General features: G+C 42.3%; 1 protein-coding gene across 5 annotated transcripts in view; it reads left to right on the top strand.

Annotated features, from left to right (window-relative positions):
* Nucleotides 1-20456, top strand: part of TTLL10 (tubulin tyrosine ligase like 10) — a 78443-nt gene that overhangs the window by 11211 nt on the left and 46776 nt on the right. For all 5 annotated transcript variants that reach the window (XM_077249993.1, XM_077249994.1, XM_077249991.1 and 2 more), the window contains exons 2-3: nt 1616-1983; nt 8216-8372. In XM_077249993.1, coding sequence (XP_077106108.1) covers nt 1659-1983; nt 8216-8372 — 482 coding nt within the window. In that variant the 5' untranslated portion in view covers nt 1616-1658. The remainder of the gene's footprint in view (nt 1-1615; nt 1984-8215; nt 8373-20456) is intronic.

The following is a 20456-nucleotide window of genomic DNA, read 5'->3' as shown; positions in this document are numbered from 1 at the left end:
CTCCGAATCCTCCTCCAAATCTCAAAAACTCCTCAAAAACGTGAAGTTTCTGCTCAGATTTTTCTCCGAAAATTCAGCAGAAAGACTTTGTGAGCACATAACCATACAGAGTTTCTTGAGACTTTCAAAAACGACTCGTTTTTTCAAGCGAAAACCACTTCAGGGAATTTTGGATGAGTTTTTCTTTTCTTGAAGAGATAATGAAGAGTTTGGTATGGTTTTTTTGCAGTCTTTTGATTGGACAGTGCCTAGTTTGGAGCAGATGAGAAGGCCCATCAAAGACGTGACTTTTTTTTAATTTTTTGCCCACCAGACATTTTTCAGAATCTTTTTAAGAAAAAAAAACTCTCAAAAACTTCTCATATGAACAACATGGTGGATATTCCCTATAAATGAGAAGGAAGAGTTTCCCAAACAATTCAGAAGTTGTTTTGGAGGATGATTTTGGAGCAATTCCACTCCCAAAAAGTCCTAAAAAAATATAGTTTAAGGGTACGTGCACACAACGCTTTTTTTTCTGTCAAGTTTTCTTAGGCAAATCCACGTTAGGCCAGTTTCATACGTCAGTGGCTCCAGTACGTGAGGTGACAGTTTCCTCACGTACCGGAGCCACTGACACACGTAGACACATGGAAATCAATGCATCTGTGCAGATGTCATTGATTTTTTGCGGACCGTGCCTCCGTGTGCCAAACACAGAGACATGTCAGTGTTCGTGGGAGCGCACGTATTACAGTGATGAATATGCGGCTCCACCCCTATGGGAGGTGGAGCCGCATATTCATCAACAGTAATGGGCAGCACCACGTGACCACTCATACAGGAGAAGCTGCGGGGCGGAGAGCAAGCGTTGAGGGAGGCGGGTGAGTATTTTAATGCCGGCGGCCGGGCGCACAGGGGGTGGGAGGGGGGAGGATGCCCTAAAGTTTATTTTAAACACATAAAAACCCCCCAAAAAAGATTTTTCATCCCTTCTCCCCAGCTAGCGCTGGAGAGAACGGATGAATGGCGGCTTCAGCACCATGCTGGGGGAACAGCGCTTACTGTAGCGCTGTCTCTCCTGCACAGTCCGTGTGGTACCCAGGCGGCACACGGCTGCCGCACGTGTGCCACACGGATGGCCTACGTGAGCTCACGGACACACGGACATGGATAACTCGGGTACCGATTTTTTCCGGTACCGGAATTATCTGGACGTGTGGGACAGGCCTTAGGAAAACATGTACCATCTTTATACTGAATAGATTCACTGCTGGCTGTGTTGTCGTTTTTTTGTCAGTGGCTCTGCTACAAATTCATCCTCCCTCAAAAAAGAGCATTTCCTGAAGTAGTGCCCACTAAGAAAACTCTAAGAAAAATTGTGTAAACATAGCTTAAGGGTATGTGCACACTGTATTTTTTGGGAAGTTTTTGGAGCAGACACTTGCTATGTTCACATGGAGTCCTTTTGGAGCAGAAACTAAGCAAAATCTCTCAAATACTCCTCAAAAACGTGGAGTTTCTGCTTCAAAAATTTCTAGAATATCTCTGTGTGCACATATCCATAATGTTTAATTGTTTTCTATGTTTCTAAAGTTTTCTAAATTTTATTCCCCACCCTCAAATACCAAACTAGTACAATGGCCTAGGTTCATGACTCAGACCTGGACTCTCCCGATATGCAGCTGAAGAGCGGTCCATCTGAGCCAAAGGAGGAAACCTCACAGCAACGATTGTACGACACATCAAACCATAATCCAGAGCCAGAGGGAGTAAAAAAACATGAAAGGCAAAATAATACAAAGGACGCTATAAAAGAAGCAACACCATCCGCAGCCAATAATGACAAAGACGAGTGGATGGAAAATAATCCTTCACAGGAAAAAAGCCATCATCGGTCTACAAGCCAAACCGTGAAGGTTCCGAGTTCTTCAAGAAAAGCACCTTCCACGGCAAAAAAGAAAAGGAGGAGTCAGCTTTGCTCAGACTCACGGATTTTACCAGGTATGTTCAGAGATGTGTGTCGTTAATTAAATTATTTACAAAATTGTGTTTTCTTGGTTTTAAAAGAAGATTTCACCAATATTTCTGATGAGGACCTCACAATTGAAGCAGATTTTATTACGTTGTTGGTTGATTTTTGGAGCAGAAACTGAGCGGAAACTCAAAACTCCCCAAAAACCTCAAGTTTCTGCTCAGTTTTTACTCCAAAAAACTCAGCAAAAAACACTCAATGTGAACACACCCAAAGGCTATGTGCACACTTTTGTGTGCAGTTTTTGGAGCAGACTAAGCAAAAATACTCTAAGTGCTTTACAACACTTTAGCAACTAAGATCCATTTGCCCAGGGGGTTGTAATGAAAAAAGAGAAAGAAACTGCACTTATCTTTATCCTGTATTCTCTGTCAGATTGCTGGCATCAACATTTGGTGGTGTCAAGAAATGGCTGCAGGCAATTAGTGGCCACTGATTGGCTGCAGCGTTCCCATTCTATATGAACAGGAAACCAGCACAGATGTCCTGCTTGTATGGACTGATAAATTTGCCGCCAAGAGTGAGAAAGGTATTGAGTGCAAATATATTCAAAAAGCTTCCACCCAATCTGATAGCTGCAGCTTGTACTGAGCATTGTGCGATCAAAGCAGCAGCAGGGAGGAGGGACACTGAGGAGCTATCAATTAGACTAGGTTGGTGGAGATTTAACAGCAGTAGGGAGGAGGGACACTGAGGAGCTTTAAGTTAAACTAGGTGGGTGGAGATTTAACAGCAGCAGGGAGTAGGGACACTGAGGAGCTATCAATTAGACTAGGTGGGTGGAGATTTAACAGCCGCAGGGAGAAGGGACACTGAGGAGCTATCAATTAAACTAGGTGGATGGAGATTTAACAGCTGCAGGGAGGAGGGACACTAAGGAGCTATCAATTAGACTAGGTGGGTGGAGATTTAACAGCCGCAGGGAGGAGGGACACTAAGGAGCTATCAATTAGACTAGGTGGGTGGAGATTTAACAGCCGCAGGGAGGAGGGACACTGAGAAGCTATCAATTAGACTAGGTGGATGGAGTTTTAACAGCAGCAGGGAGGAGGGATACTAGAGAGCTATTAATTAGACTAGGTGGGTGAAGATTTAACGGCAGTAGGGAGGAGGGACACTAAGGAGCTATCAATTAGACAAGGACAAGGTGGGTGGAGCTTTAACAGCAGCAGGGAGGAGGGACACTGAGGAGCCATCAATTAAACTAGGTGGATGGAGATTTAACAGCAGCAGGAAGGAGGGACACTGATGAGCTATCAATTAGACTAGGTAGGTGGAGATTTAACAGCAGCAGGAAGGAGGGACACTGAGGAGCTATCAATTAGACTAGGTTGGTGGAGATTTAACAGCAGCAGGAAGGAGGGACACTGAGGAGCTATCAACTAGACTAGGTAGGTGGAGATGTAACAGCAGCAGCAAGGAGGGGCACTGAAGAGCTATTAATTAGACTAGGTGGGCAGAGATTTAACAGCAGCAGGGAGGAGGGACCCTGAGGAGCTGTCAGTCAGGTTGGGTTGGAAGAAACTGCAGCCATTGTATCATGGAGTATCAAAGCACATACATTGGCTGCATCAGGTCTAAAAGAGCTACCTATTAATAAATGCAGCTTGTGTTGTGAAATCTGGTGGCCAATCTCTCCAGAGCCAAGTAGACAATATTGTGATCACTTCTGACTTTACTTTCACTCCAGAGTGGTGCAGAAACATTGGGTAGCCATAAATATGTGAACTCACCCATCCTTGGAAAGTTAATAAGGTTTCTCTTCAATTTTTACTTGTTGCTCTGATTATACTTATTTAAATCCTGGGATTATAATCTGGCCTTGATCATACCATGAAGTGTTAAAGGAAAAGAAGCCCTCTAATCAGCTTTTCAGCAAGTAAAGCTCGTTATTACTAAATCCCCTGATTAAACAGAAAGAGGAGCGCGAAGCGCATTGTGCTTGCTCATTACGCGGCAGGATGAGTCATCAAAGGCACTACTGGAACTAGCCATGTAATGCCCTAGATACATCTATTTTTAACCGCTGCCGCCTGACATTTCCGGATTGGCATTCAGCCTTATTACATCTGGTTCTACTAAAAGAAATATGATTTAGGAGATATGAGCGCTACTCGCCCTCCCTAAAAAAAAATCCATAAAATACACACTTGTGGTATAATTTTCTCCAGGCCATGTGATAAGATCGAATTCCAGTAACAAGTGCTGCTCTACAGTCATCCATGGTCGGAGTAGGTTCTCAGAAATTTTGGATTCCGGTGCACACGATTGCTCAATTAGGACATGAGCATGCTCAGATAACACCTAATCCGAACATACTCGCTCATCACTAGTGCTCATAGTCAGTCATGGTATGATGGTAATATTTAGTCACTGTATAACGGTGTTATTTATTCACTATATGGTAGTAATACTCACTCACTATGGTAATATTAATTAGTGGCTGTGGTATTATTTGGTGTTAATAAGTATTATTTGGTCATGCTATGGTGTTATTGTTCGGTTGCTGTATAGCAGTATTCCATTACTGTGTGGTGGTATTATTTAGTCATTGTATGATAGTATTGTTAGGAGACTTTATAGCGGTATTACTCAGTCCTGGTATGGTGATAGTATTCAATACTGGAATGTCGGTAATATTGAGTCACTGTTTTGTGATAATATCTACTGTATGGTGTTACTCAGTAGTATGATTCTCTTGTTGTATAGTGGTACTATGTGGTCCCTTTGTGGCAATATTATTTGGCTATTCTGTGGTGGCATACTTTGGTTATGGCATGGTGGTATTTGATCAATGTACGGTGGTAATTTTATTCTGTCACTTTATAGTGTTATTATATAGTCATTTTATGGTGGTATTAGCCTCTGAGGGTCACTGTATGATAGTAATATCCAGTGCTTATTTAGTAGCATTTTTTAGCAGATATTTGGTGGTCACTCGACAGCGTTATAATGCATTTGTTGTATGGTAGTAATAACTACTACATAGCTACAGAATGGTAGTAACCATCATTCATTATTCATTGATATTATACAGCTAATCAATTTAGTTGCAATGTGATGGTATTATTTAGTCACTGTATGGTGGTATTATTCAGTCCGTGTATGGTGGTATTATTCAGTCACATGTATGGTGGTAATATTCAGTCATGGTATGGTGGTATTATTCAGTCATGGTATGGTGGTATTATTCAGTCCGTGTATGGTGGTAATATTCAGTCACAGTTTGGTAGTATTATTCAGTCTGTGTATGGTGGTATTATTCAGTCACAGTATGGTAGTATTATTCAGTCCATGTATGGTGGTATTATTCAGTCACATGTATGGTGGTAATATTCATTCACAGTATGGTAGTATTATTCAGTCTGTGTATGGTGGCATTATTAAGCCACAGTTTGGTAGTATTATTCAGTCCGTGTATGGTGGTATTATTCAGTCATGGTATTGTGGTATTATTCAGTCTGTGTATGGTGGTAATATTCAGTCACAGTATGGTAGTATTATTCAGTCCGTGTATGGTGGTATTATTCAGTCATGGTATGGTGGTATTATTCAGTCATGGTATGGTGGTATTATTCAGTCCGTGTACGGTGGTAGTATTCAGTCACAGTATGGTGGTATTATTCAGTCTGTGTATGGTGGTAATATTCAGTCACAGTATGGAAGTATTATTCAGTTCGTGTAAGGTGGTAGTATTCAGTCACAGTATGGTGGTATTATTCAGTCTGTGTATGTTGGTAATATTCAGTCAAAGTATGGTAGTATTTTTCAGTCTGTGTATGGTGGTAATATTCAGTCACAATATGGTGGTATTATTCAGTCCTTGCATGGTGGTGTTATTCAGTCAAAGTATGGTGGTATTATTCAGTCACAGTATGGTGGTAATATTCAATCATGCTATGGTAGTATTATTCAGTCCGTGTATGGTGGTATTATTCAGTCACAGTATGGTAGTATTATTCAGTCCGTGTATGTTGGTAATATTCAATCATGGTATGGTAGTATTATTCAGTCCGTGTATGGTAGTATTATTCAGTCACAGTATGGTGGTATTATTCAGATGGTGTATGGTGTTAGTATTCAGTCACAGTATGGTAGTATTATTCAGTCCATGTATGGTGGTATTATTCAGTCATTGTATGGCAGTATTATTCAGTCTTTGATTGGTGGTAATCAGTCATTGTATGGCAGTATTATTCAGTCCATGTATGGTGGCATTATTCAATCATTGTATGGTAGTAATATTAATATAGTATTGAGTCATTTTAGGATAGTGCTATTATTGTGTTATATTATTCAATAACTGTATGGTGGTATTATTGAGTCACTGTATGGTGGTATTAAATCACTGTATGGTAGTTTTACTGAGTTAGTCTTTGTGATATTATCGAGTCAGTGTATGGTAGTATTTAGTTACCCTATGGTGATAAACCAAAGAAAAGAGACATGCATACACGCAGGGATCAACAAACGTATAGCAAATTTTATTAATTCAAGGTCCTAAGACCACACAACTTGAATTAAAAACATTTTAAAACACAATCAACAAAACAATATACCCAAGAAGACAGAGGGAAGACAATAGATTATACACACGGGAGAACGGTCTCTTATCAAATTACCTCCAAAATTACATACCATGCTAATAGTATAATATTTAACTCTCTTTAATACCTTGAAATAATCCTATAAAAATAGATTGGTACCCAATATAGAAAACAGAGAGGTTCAGCAGTATAATAAATATATGTAATAACCATATCCTAGATAGACAAATGCCAATATAATACCTTAACTAAGTATACATCCTAAAAAGGATCAATGTTATTAGGCAAATAAGCTAGAGAGCTCAGAATACATACTAGAAAGCTCATGATCAGAATAAGTTCCTAATGGACATGCTCACACCCTGTATATGGCTGAGGAGGTTGAGGTAGAAAAAGAAGAACCGGCTCCCATGCGGCCCACCCGACGCGTATCGTCACGTATTTGTTGTACGTTTGTTGATCCCTCCGTGTATGCATGTCTCTTTTCTTTGGTTTATCATTGTGCATATTTGACATGCTGCGGGTTCAGTACATAAAATATTTTGTTTGATGGTGCCCTCTATTTCTTAGTGTTTGCTAGTTACCCTATGGTAGTATTGCTCAGTTATTGTATGGTAGTATTATTCAGTCTTTGTATGAAGGTATTATTCGGTTACTGTATGGTAGAATTATTACTGTGTTGCGGCATTAGTCAATCATTATATGGTAGTATGACTCAATTTTTGTATGATAGTATTATTGAGTCACTGTATGGTAATATTGTTCAGTCACACTACAGTAGCATTCAATTACTATATAGTAGTATTGAGTCACTGTATGGTAGTATTCAGTCACGGTATGATGGTATTATTTAGTAACACTACAGTAGTATTCAATTACTGTATGTAGTCTTGAGTCACTGTATGGTAATATTATTTAGTCACACTACAGTAGTATTCAATTACTGTATGTAGTATTGAGTCACTGTATGGTAATATTATTCAGTTACACTACGGTAGTATTCAGTTACAGTACGGTAGTATTGAGTCATTGTATGGTAATATTATTGAGTCACACTACGGTAGTATTCAGTTACTGTACGGTAGTATTGAGTCACTGTAGGGAGTATTATTCAGCTACTCTATGGTGGTATTATTCATTTGCTGTATAGTAGTATTTATTTACTGTGTGGTATTATTCAGTCACTTTATGACGGTAATATTGAGCAACTGTATGGTAGTATTCAGACATGGTATGATGGTATTATTCAGTCACTATATGGCGGTGACAATACAGCAAACAGACACACAGAAATGATTTTGTATTACTTCTGTTACTTTGTTGTTACATTGTGACCAGCATCAGCGGCTATAGACTTGGGTACAGTATAATAACATCAGGCTACCTCTATGAATACTTTGCATGTCCTCCTTTCCCCACAGTATCATCCTCAGAGTCATTGCCTTTTATCTGGGATGGACTCATCATTGTCATCCTTTTGCCATAGCCGGCATTTGTCCGGTGTTGACCTGATCTTCAGGTCTGAGGTTGAACGAATATATGTGTGTTAGCAATCTGGCGCAGACAGATATGGCGCTGGATAAATGACTTTTCCCTACAGATGAATGATGAGTACAACTTGGCATTTACCTATCACTTATCTTATCCTAAAAAGCTGGAATGGAGGCGGCAGAGGTAGAGGCCTTAGAGGCATCGAAAATGGAAACATCCACAGCTCAACATAAGCCATCCCATCTCCCAGAGAAGAGGCCGGATGAGCCACGGGGTCCAGGACCTTTCTTTTACTTTGGTGGCGGTAACGGGGCACAATTGTAAGTAACCTATCTTTCATGTACTGTGTAACTGAGAGTGGACGGTATTGTTCACTCACGCTATAGAAGTCAATCATGGATGGTTGTATCTTTTGGTTACTGTGTGGCGGCATTATTTAGTCACACATAGCTCACCATTTTTGAGAAGATACATTTGTAGCATGGGCATAGCTATAAATCGGCAGAGGTGGATGTATTTTTGGTCAATATAAAATCATATTGTTTATTCACTGTAAGGTAGATTACGATCACAGTATGTGGGTATTTTTGGTTACTCAATGGTCGTATTATATGGTCATTTATAGTTCACACTGTTAGAGGATTTACATTTGTAGCTGAATAGCAAAAGGAGTACACAGAAAATTCCATACCTTTTAAGACGGTACTATTTGGTCTCTGTATAGTGGTATTATTTGGTGATATGTTTGTAGCAAAAGAATAGCTACATTTGGTGCAGAGGTAGAGGTGTTTTGGGTACTATTTGGTCACTGTATAGTAGTATTTGATTATTCTACAGTGGCACTATTTAGTCTATTATTTAGTCACTCTATAGCGGTTTTATTTAGTCACGTAAAGCATACAGTGCTTAATAAAATATGCTTATAGAATAAGAATAGCTATAGAGGTACAGAGGTAGAGGTATTTTCAGTCAATTTTAGATGGTATTATTTGGTCTCTGTATAGCAGCATTATTTGGTGAATAATCAGTCAAGTACGGTATATTTCAGTATTTGGTAGCGTATACTGTATGTAGTAAAAGTATAGGAGTGTAGAGGTATTTCTGGTTAATATACGATAGTATAATTAGGTCTTGATATTTTTGTAATTGATCACTGAATAGTGGTATTATTTAGTCATTCTATAGCGGTATTATTCACTTATTTATAGCTTACAGCTGTTTAATAACATACATTTGTAGCAGAAGAATAGCCATGGGGGTACAAAAATACAGGTCTTTTCTGTAACTTTAAGATGGCATTGTTTGTTCCCTGTGTGGTAGTATTATTTGGATGGACTGTGAGTAAGACCATAAGGTCAGAAATGAGTCAGTCCTCGTCATGTTTCTTTTGTCTCCATATTAATTGTGCCTTCTTTTAACATATTGATAGAGATATACTGTAAATAAATACCTTATTTATCCTGAACATTTTGTTGGTGCTAATGGACATACAAGGTATTATTTGGTCACTGTGTGGTAGTATTATTTGGTCACTGTGTGGTGGTATTATTTGGCCAATATGGTGGTATTATTTGGTCCCTCTATGGTGGTATTATTCAGTCATGTATAGCTCACAATGTTTGAGAAAATAAGTTTTTTTAGCAGAGGTATAACTACAGGGGTGCAGAGGTGGAGAAATCTTTGGTCACTGAAAGATGGTATTGTTTGATCACTGTCCAGTGGTATTATTCGGTGACACTATGCAGCATTATTCAGTCATGTAGCAGTGATAAAGAAGATCATGTTTATAGCAGAGAACAGCTACAAATGGGGCAAAAGTAGAGGTGATTTGTGTCACACAGAATGGTATTGTTTGGTGACTATATGGTGGTAAATAACTACTGTATGGTGGAATTATTTAGTCACTCCATGACCGTATTTTTTAGTCAGGTGTAGCTCAGTGTTTGAAAAGATATATTTGAAGCAGTAGTAAATCTATAGTGTTGCAAAGGGAATAATCACTCAAACTTTGGTGCCTAAGGGAAGGAGCAAAAACCCCAATGCCACATAGGAACGTACCAGTTTCATACTGTGAATGGCAGTTATTTGATGTTACAGATTTTGCACTGGGACAAAGAAACTGTATGTTAACGATTTTTATCCTCCTAATACACTGCTCAAAAAATAAAGGGAACACTTAAACAACAGAATATAACTCCAAGTAAATCAAACTTCTGTGAAATCAAACTGTCCACTTAGGAAGCAACACTGATTGACAATCAACTTCACATGCTGTTGTGCAAATGGAATAGACAACAGATGGAAATTATTGGCAATTATCAAGACACCCTCAATAAAGGAGTGGTTCTGCAGGTGGGGACCACAGACCCCATCTCAGTACCAATGCTTTCTGGCTGATGTTTTGGTCACTTCTGAATGTTGGTTGTGCTCTCACACTCGTGGTAGCATGAGACGGACTCTACAACCCACACAAGTGGCTCAGGTAGTGCAGCTCATCCAGGATGGCACCTCAATGCGAGCTGTGGCAAGAAGGTTTGCTTTGTCTGTCAGCGTAGTGTCCAGAGGCTGGAGGTGCTACCAGGAGACAGGCCAGTACACCAGGAGATGTGGAGGGGGCTGTAGGAGGGCAACAACCCAGCAGCAGGACCGCTACCATAGCCTTTGTGCAAGGAGGAACAGGAGGAGCACTGCCAGAGTCCTGCAAAATTACCTCCAGCAGGCCACAAATGTGCATGTGTCTGCACAAACCATTAGAAACGGGCTCCATGAGGATGGTCTGAGTGCCCAACGTCCACAGATGGGGGTTGTGCTCACAGCCCAACACCGTGCAGGACGTTTGGCATTTGCCACAGAACACCAGGATTGGCAAATTCACTACTGGCATCCTGTGCTCTTCAAAGATGAAAGCAGGTTCACACTGAGCACATGTGACAGACGTGACAGAGTCTGGAGATGCCGTGGAGAGCAATCTGCTGCCTGCAACATCCTTTAGCATGACCGGTTTGGCAGTGGGTCAGTAATGGTGTGGGGTGGCATTTCTTTGGAGGGCCGCACAGCCCTCCATGTGCTCACCAGATGTAGCCTGACTGCCGTTAGCTACCGAGATGAGATCCTCGTACCCCTTGTGAGACCATATGCTGGAGCGGTTGGCCCTGGGTTCCTCCTAATGCAGGACAATGCCAGACCTCATGTGGCTGGAGTGTGTCAGCAGTTCCTGCAAGATGAAGGCATTGAAGCTATGGACTGGCCTGCCCGTTCCCCAGACCTGAATACGATTGAACACATCTGGGACATCATGTCTCACACCATCCACTAATGTCACGTTGCACCACAGACTGTAGTAAAGCAACAACCAACAGCACTCAAATGACCAGGATGCACGCTCCAAAGTCCATGGATCCAACTGGACCAATACTCACAAATGTAGAAAAGGAAGCAGCATCCATTCCAGGTGAAGGATATATCAAAAACAGTCTTTATTCCGCCATCATATCATACAACGTTTTGGCCATGTTGGCCTTTGTCAAGTATACTTGTCATACTTGACAAAGGCCAACATGGCCGAAACGTTGTATGATATGATGGCGGAATAAAGACTGTTTTTGATATATCCTTCACCTGGAATGGATGCTGCTTCCTTTTCTACATTTGTTGCACCACAGACTGTCCAGGAGTTGGTGGATGCTTTAGTCCAGGTCTGGGAGGAGATCCCTCTGGAGACCATCCGCCGCCTCATCAGGAGCATATCCAGGTATTGTATAGAGGTCATACAAGCACGTGGAGGCCACACACACTACTGAGCATCATTTCCTCGTCTTGAGGCATTTCCACTGAAGTTGGATCAGCCTGTAATTTGATTTTCCACTTTGATTTTGAGTATCGTTCTAAATCTAGGCCTCCATTTGTTAACAAATTTGATTTCCATTGATGATTTTTGTGTGATTTTGTTGTCAGCACATTCAACTTTGTACAGGACAAAGTATTCAAGGAGCATATTTCATTCATTCATATCTAGGATGTGTTATTTGAGTGTTCCCTTTATTTTTCTGAGCAGTGTATATTGCAGTCATCATATTATACATCACTGTGTACTTGCAATTGCTCATTTTGCCTTTCTACCCAGATAATTCTTCTCTTTTCCATTAGGTTTATGACATCACATGATTAAAAACTACTAGCTGAATCCTCCTAAGCTCTATGTAGAAACAGGAGGTCAATTTTCCCTATGTGAGTCATGAGTCACTGCAAAAGTTCCTGGCAGAGGGGAGGAGGGAGCAGCTCGGGCAGGAGGTGAAGAGGGTAAATGCAGGGAAAAGAGACTTCCTGTTTCTACATAGAGTAGGGAAAAATAGAAGATGCACTGCAGAAGTGATCAGTGAAAAATAGTTTAAAAAAATATGAAAAAATAAATAAATAAAAAACCCACACAAGTTCAATTCACTCCCCTTTTGCCCCATCTTAGGCTTCTTTCACACTTCAGTTTTTTGGCGTCAGTCACTTCCGACATAATGACGGATCGACGATCGTTTTTTTGACGGATCCGTTACTCGGGGGTTGTATATACTTTATGGAGCATGCGCAATTGAAAAAAATTGAAAAAAACGGATTGGGGCGACGGATCCGCCGAAATGACGGTCGCGACGGATCCGTCGCCCATAGGTGGCCATTCTATGAAATGACGGACGTGACGGATCCGTCGCGATCCGCCATTTCAACGCAGACAAAAAACGTTGCAATGACCGTCAATGTCTAGATGACGTCTGCCAAATTTTGACGGATCCGTCGCATGACGGATGGAACGGACGACCATCAGTCACAATCCGTCGCTAATGCAAGTCTATGGGGAAAAAAACGGATCCGTCGAGAAAAAAAACGGATCCGTTTTTTGAGGAAAATGGCGGATTTAGACTGACGCCAAACAACTGAAGTGTGAAAGAGGCCTAATATATAAAGCTGAATGTGTGTATGTGTGTATGTCCGGGATTGGCATCTGAACCGTCGCAGTTACAGCCACAAATTTTGCACAGTCACACGTCTGGACCCCGAGAGCGTCATAGGCTATGTTGTGAGGTGAAATTTTAACCCCGCGCTTTCCAATTCACCAAACAATTTTGCCCCTATCTACATAATGGGGAAAAAGTGAAAGGAAAAGTGTTGGAGGCGTCGCAGCTACAGGCACAAAATTTTGCAGTCACACGTCTGGACCCCAAGAGCGTCAAAGCTATGTTGTGAGGTGAAATTTTAACCCCGCGCTTTCCAATTCACCAAACAATTTTGCCCCTATCTACATAATGGAGAAAAAGTGAAAGGAAAAGTGTTGGAGGCGTCGCAGCTACAGGCACAAAATTTTGCACAGTCACACGTCTGGACCCCGAGAGCGTCAAAGCTATGTTGTGAGGTGAAATTTAACCCCGCGCTTTCCAATTCACCAAACAATTTTGCCCCTATCTACATAATGGGGAAAAAATGAAAGGAAAAGTGTTAGAGGCAAATTAACAGCTGCCAGATGTGAACAAGGGGGACTTAAAGAATGAGAGCGATGGCGCCAAAGAGTATATACTGTACAGTTGCTAAGGTGGGGCCCCGACATGGGATAATCACCACACCACCACGGGGATATGAACACACACACAAAATGCGCCACACACTACCATGTGCTCGAACACATATACCACCCTCAGTGCACATTTCACCACACATACACCAACCTCGCCACATAAAAGTCGAAACACAAAAGTCACCGCTCAAAACTCGCCACGCGCAAAACTCTCCACATGCAAAACTCGCCACACGTACAAAACTCACCTCATGGAAAACTCGCCACACGCAAAACTTGCACACGCGGAAAAATTGCCACATGCACAAAAGTTGCAACACATGCAAAAGTTGCCTCACACAAAACTTGCACATACTCAAAAGCCACCACACATAAAACTCGCCACGCGCAAAACTCGCCATGCGCAAAACTTGCTGCACACAACTTGCTACACTAACCTGTCACACGCAACTCGACACACAAAAAGTTGCTACACGCATGTCGCCACTAGTGTTGAGCATTCCGATACCGCAAGTATCGGGTATCGGCCGATATTTGCTGTATCGGAATTCCGATACCGAGATCCGATACTTTTGTGGTATCGGGTATCGGTATCGAAACAACATTAATGTGTAAAATAAAGAATTAAAATAAAAAATATTGCTATACTCACCTCTCCGACGCAGCCTGGACTTCAGTGAGGGAACCGGCAGCGTTGTTTGCTTAAAATTCGCGCTTTAACTTCCTTACTTGAAGTCCCGGCTTGTGATTGGTCGCGCGCCGCCCATGTGACCGCGACGCGACCAATCACAGCAAGCCGTGACGTAATTTTAGGTCCTTCAGGATTTTAAAATTACGTTCCGGCGTTGTGATTGGTTGCGTCGCGGTCACATGGGCGACGCGACCAATCACAAGCCGTGACGTCACGGGAGGCAGGAGACGCGCGCATTTTAAAATGCATCAACATCAACAAGGCATTTCCGCCCACAGAACTGCCGCTCACTGGATTTTTTTTCTTTTTCGGACCATTCTCTGTAAACCCTAGAGATGGTTGTGCGTGAAAATCCCAGTAGATCAGCAGTTTCTGAAATACTCAGACCAGCCCTTCTGGCACCAACAACCATGCCACGTTCAAAGGCACTCAAATCACCTTTCTTCCCCATACTGATGCTCGGTTTGAACTGCAGGAGATTGTCTTGACCATGTCTACATGCCTAAATGCACTGAGTTGCCGCCATGTGATTGGCTGATTAGAAATTAAGTGTTAACAAGAAGTTGGACAGGTGTACCTAATAAAGTGGCCGGTGAGTGTATATATATATATATATATATATATATATATATATATATATATAGTAGAATGAATGGTGTCAATCAAAAGTACAGCTCCTCCCGCAAAAAGCCCTCATACTGCTATAATGATAGACAAATAAAAAGTTATGGCTTTTAGAAGATGAGGAGCAAAAACAAAAATGAAATGAAAAAGGAAAATCGCCATATCACTAAGGGGTTAAGAAAATGTTCTGAAAATAAAATGAAAGCCTCTGCCACTCTAGTACCACCAATCTGGTGGCCCTGGTGGCAATTATATGACATACAACACTCACATGGCAGCTGATGTACCATGGGGGACTGCACAAGTTCTAAATCCATGAGGACCGGTGGTGTTATGGGGGTGGAAACTGGGCAAATGCCCAGGGCCTCCATCCACAAAGAGGGTCCCCTGCTCCTGCAGCCCCTCCATACAGGGCACAGAGGATTACATCAGTGCATGGGTTCACTCACACTTGCATATAAATCGGACAAGTGACCAATATTATTCAATGAGGCCGTACAGATCCGCATATTTATTTCTCAGCTGTATTCGGCATGCAGCAATTTCACTCCGAAATCGGACAATTCGAGAAAAAAAATTGTGTGCCGTATGGACCATCAGTACTGTACTGGCAGCATGGTGGCTCAGTGGTTAGCATTGCAGCTCTGGGGTCCTGGGTTCTAATCCCACCTTGGACAACATCTGCAAAGAGTTTGTATGTTCTCTCCGTGTTTGCGTGGGTTTCCTCCGGGTACTCTGGTTTCCTCCCACATTCTAAAGACATACTGGTAGGGAATTTAGATTGTGAGCCCCATTGGGGACAGTGATGATAATGTGTGCAAACTGTAAAGCGCTGGGGAATATGTTAGCGCTATATAAAAATAAAGATTATTATTATTATTATTACTGTACCTGATTTTTATGGACACATTACAATTCTGTAAGGTAGGAAACTGTAAATCATCCTGTAAATAATGAATAGCTGCTGAGTTTAAAGGGAATCTGTCACCCCCAAAATCGTATACGAGCTGCGGCCACCGCCATCAGGGGCTTATCTACAGCATTCTGTAATGCTATACACTGTGTTCCAAATTATTATGCAAATAATATTTCCTCACATTTTCTCTAAATTACCTATCTGAATTGCAGTCATTGTTATTTTCCAGTCATCTACTATTCTAGTATAATTGCAATGTTTTGGAACAAACTGCCTATGAAAACAGTATCTTTAAAAAAAAAATAAACACTCAAAATGCATGTTCCAAATTATTATGCACAGCAGAGTTTTCAACCTTTTTTTTTATTTTGAACAAAAAAATGGTCAGTTGTGAAGTTATAAGCATTATCAGCTTATTACACAATGAAATCAAACAGTTTTCAAGTGAAAACTTTATTCTAGGTGATGTTACATTTGCACATAGGACCCCTTGTTCGAAAGAAGCTTCTGAACTCTCTCGTCCATTGAATTTGTCGGTTTTTGGATGGTTTCTGCTTCAATTGTTTTGCATGTGGACAGAATACCCTCCCAGAGCTGTTGCTTAGATGTGAACTGCCTCCCGCCATCATAGACACTGCTTCTGATGATGCTCCAGAGGTTCTCAATGGGGTTGATGTCAGGGGAAGATGGTGGCCACACCATAAGTTTGTCCTCTTTTATGCCCATAGCAGCCAGAGATGCAGACGTGTTTTTTGCAGCATGAGACGGTGCATTATCATGCATGGAAATGATCTTGCTGCGGAAAGCACGGTTCTTCCTCTTGAACCATGGCAGGAAGTGTTGTTTTAGAAACTCCACATAGATTATGGAGTTCATCTTTACCCCTTCAGGGATCATGAAGGGGCCGACAATCTCTCTCCCCATGATTCCAGCCCAAAACATTACTCCACCTCCTCCTTGTTGGTGCCTTAGCTGTGTTTTCATGGGGTGTCTATCAACCAGCCATCCTCCACTCCATCCATCTGGACCATCGAGCGTTGCACGGCACTCATCGGTGAACAAAACAGTTTGGAAGTCAGTCTTCATGTATGGTTTGGCCCACTGGAGCCATTTCTGCTTGTGTGCAGTGGATAGAGGTGGTCGACAGGATGGCTTACGCACAGCTGCAAACGTCTGAAGGACCCTGCATCTTGTTGTTCTGGGAACATTGGAGGCACCAGCAGCTTCAAAAACTTGTCTGCTGCTATAACAAGGCATTTTTGCAGCTGCTCTTTTAACCTTACGCAATTGCCTGTTGGAAAGAGTCCTCAATTTTTCCTCATCAGCACGCACACGTGTGTGCTGGGAATCAGCTACATACTTCTTGATTGTGCGATGATCACGATGAAGTGTCTTGGCAATGTTGATTGTAGTCATGCCTTGACCTAAATACTCCACAATTTGTTGCTTCTCAGCAGCCGACACATCCTTTTTCTTTCCCATTTTGGCAAAAAATGTAGGCTGCTTAATAATGTGGAACAGCCTTCTTAAGTAGTCTTGCCTTTATTTGGACACACCTGCCAAACTAATTTGCACAGGTATGTGCAATTGCTTTCAGTGATATAAAGAGCCCTGACACACATCACCATCAATGAGTTTAAATGACAAACAAAAAAATTCTAACCTTATCACTCCTAAACTCTATGTGCATAATAATTTGGAACACAGTGTAGATAAGCCCCCGATATAACCTGAAAGATGAGAAAAACAGGTTATATTATACTCACCCAGGGGCGGTCCCGCTGCGGTCCGGTCCGATGGGCGTCGCGGTCCGCTCCGGCGCCTCTAATCTTCATACAATGACGTCCTCTTCTTGTCTTCACGCTGCAGCTCCGGTGCAGGTGTGCAGCGCCCCAGAGTCCTGGTCGTTGCAGTAATGTCGCTCTTCCACCAGGGGGAGTGATATAACGTCTGATGGTACTAAAGGAGTTCACCTGACCAGGTATCACAAGTCACACACCACACTTCACACTCCAGTCCACCAGGGGGAGCCTTGCTTCTATCTATTAGGGCACTCCTCACATACAGGTAAAACTGGTGGGTTGGATAGGAAGTTAGTCAGAAGCTGCCTGGGTTTGACCCAGAGAGGACCTGTCAGGCAGACAGGGGGAGAAGGAGGAACATCTGAGCTGCAGACAGAGGGTCCCTGTCAGGGGTGGGATCCTGACAGAGACCAAGCACGAGATAGAACGTTACAGAGCTGCGCCTGCACCCATTGCGGCAGCATCCTAAGAAAGGACACGAAGCGAAGTGTATTGTGGAGAGTGAGAAACAAAGTCACAGCACAAGGAGATAATACCGTGAGGAGTTCTGCCCCAAGATCGGCAACCTCCTTCTGAGGCACGTAGCCGGTGGCCGGAACACCGAGGGAGTAATTGACGCTACGTATTACTTCAGAGACCGGCAGGACAGTCAATTCCAAGTTGGTTGCCTGACCTTAAAACCTAAGGAGACATGGAGGCAAATTGTGGGAGAGGGGCGTCTCTAGGGTCCCTATAAATAAGCTCCAGGCCTACCCCGTCATACGGGTTGTCCTATCCATACCATCTGGGGGACAGAATGAGAGAACATCAGAAACATCTACGAAAGTTGTGAGGACTATCCCGTGGTGCTCAGCAGGGAGGTACTACAACACACAGGTGCTAGTGGGAAGGCTACTGATTTCCACCTGGATAAGGGAACTCTGGATGTGCCTTCAGACCGGCTGGACTCTGCCTGCCCTGTGAACGGTACTCTGGACTGTGGACCCTGAAGTCTTCAGTAAAAGGTAAAGAGACTGCAACCTTTGAGTCCTCGTTATTCATTGCGCCTTACATCGTCCACCATCACCACCTACACATCTGGGAAGCCCTGGGGACATACTTCACCTGTGGGAAGGTATACCATCTAGCTGCCATTCCATCACCCCAGTGGACCCCTAAGCAGCGTCGGTCACCCTGACCGAATAACACAGGTGGCGTCACGAACACCAGACAAACTTCACCTTTAATTGGATGCCCCTCTGAAGGGCCACGGACCGGGTCGGGCCACCGTGACATCCCCAGAACCGAGGCAGAGGGACCCGGTACCGAGTACCCCATTGCCCTTAACGTGGGGGCGCTCAGAATGCTGTAGATAAGCCGCTGATGCCGGAGGCTGCAGCTCATATATGATTTTGGGGGTGACAGGTTCCCTTTAAAAAAATGGATTGCACACAGATGACAAGTGGGAAAAAATCGTCCCTCTCTCCCAGAAGAGAATGATTCCTATTTTTTTAATGCAGGTATGAGTGAACCCTTATTTACATCCTCTGTAATTCGGTGTTTATCTCCCTCTCTCTAAAATGTGTGTGCATGTACAGTGTATAAATATTTTTGCTAAATATATAGTTCTAAGGAGTCCGTGTCCATCTTTCCCCACAATTCTGATGTGCCTGATGTCCCTGACACCAGTCGTGAGGTCCCGGGCCTGACAGACGGATCTGCATGTAATGGTGATGTGGCAATATACTGCTCCAAGTCATAGGCTCATGTTGACCCTAGCAGCCCACTGCATGTGACCTCCACAGTCAACCAAATTATCTTTTCATCTCCTCCTATCTTTCTACAATCAGGAAGTCCTTCCCCTTTTATTAACACTATTGCCCCACCCATCTGTGGGCTTGTACCTAACATTATTCCTTATGTATTTCCTATCCTTTCAGTATATTACTAATAACTTTTCTACTATTATCACTTATTCTTTATGCGCTATCATGGGGTTCCCGCATTAACCCCACTATTCTTCACATTACATAGGGATTGTACACATACACATTAAATGCATAGAAATTAATAACACTGTTCACATTACACTTTTGCATATGGCAGTTGTCTCCAGGGTAGGAACTGGGCAATACAGTCCACATTCTCACAACTGTACGTTCTGTTTAGCTGCAAAGTGAATAATGCCCATCAGGGACCAGCAGAGCTTCGGCACTGAATATAGGGGGGATTTAGCAGATTCGTTGGGGAAGGGGGGGCATGACTTTTTTTTAAATAACTTTTTATTCTGCTGCTTGTGAGGCCGGATGTACATAATGACGGCATTGTGCTAATGTTTTCTATTGTTTGATTGTTAGGGTTAGGGATTCACAAGACTGTATTTTCGATTCAAGAGCTGACCATGAAAAAAATATTTTTTTGCTCTAAAAACTATTCATTTCCATAGTAACCAATAATGCTTTTTGGGGGAATTTTGTTGTAATAGGTCCAAACACATGAATATCTTGCATTTATCCATCTGAATGTAGAAGGTCAGAATGAACAGGTCTTTTCAAAAAAAAAGTCACATTCATTTTACATGTCCGATTTTTTAACTTTCAATCACATTTGCAACAAAACACCTTATATTAGGTAACTGTCATTGTGTCAAAGTCTCCCAACTGTAAAAACGTGCAATAAAATCACAGGACAAGCAAAATCTGTGAGTGAAAGTAGAGTGCCCCCTCCTGTGCAATAGCTGTTACAGCAGATAAACTCATAGGCCCCAATTTATCATTGACATTTTTCTTTCCAAGTCCCTTTCCTTTTTGGTCTTGTCGTATTAGTATCAAGATG

The sequence above is a fragment of the Ranitomeya variabilis genome, chromosome 4 (genome assembly GCF_051348905.1).
Source record: "Ranitomeya variabilis isolate aRanVar5 chromosome 4, aRanVar5.hap1, whole genome shotgun sequence".
Classification (NCBI taxonomy): Eukaryota; Metazoa; Chordata; class Amphibia; order Anura; family Dendrobatidae; genus Ranitomeya; species Ranitomeya variabilis.
This window is presented reverse-complemented; position numbering and strand designations above follow the sequence as displayed.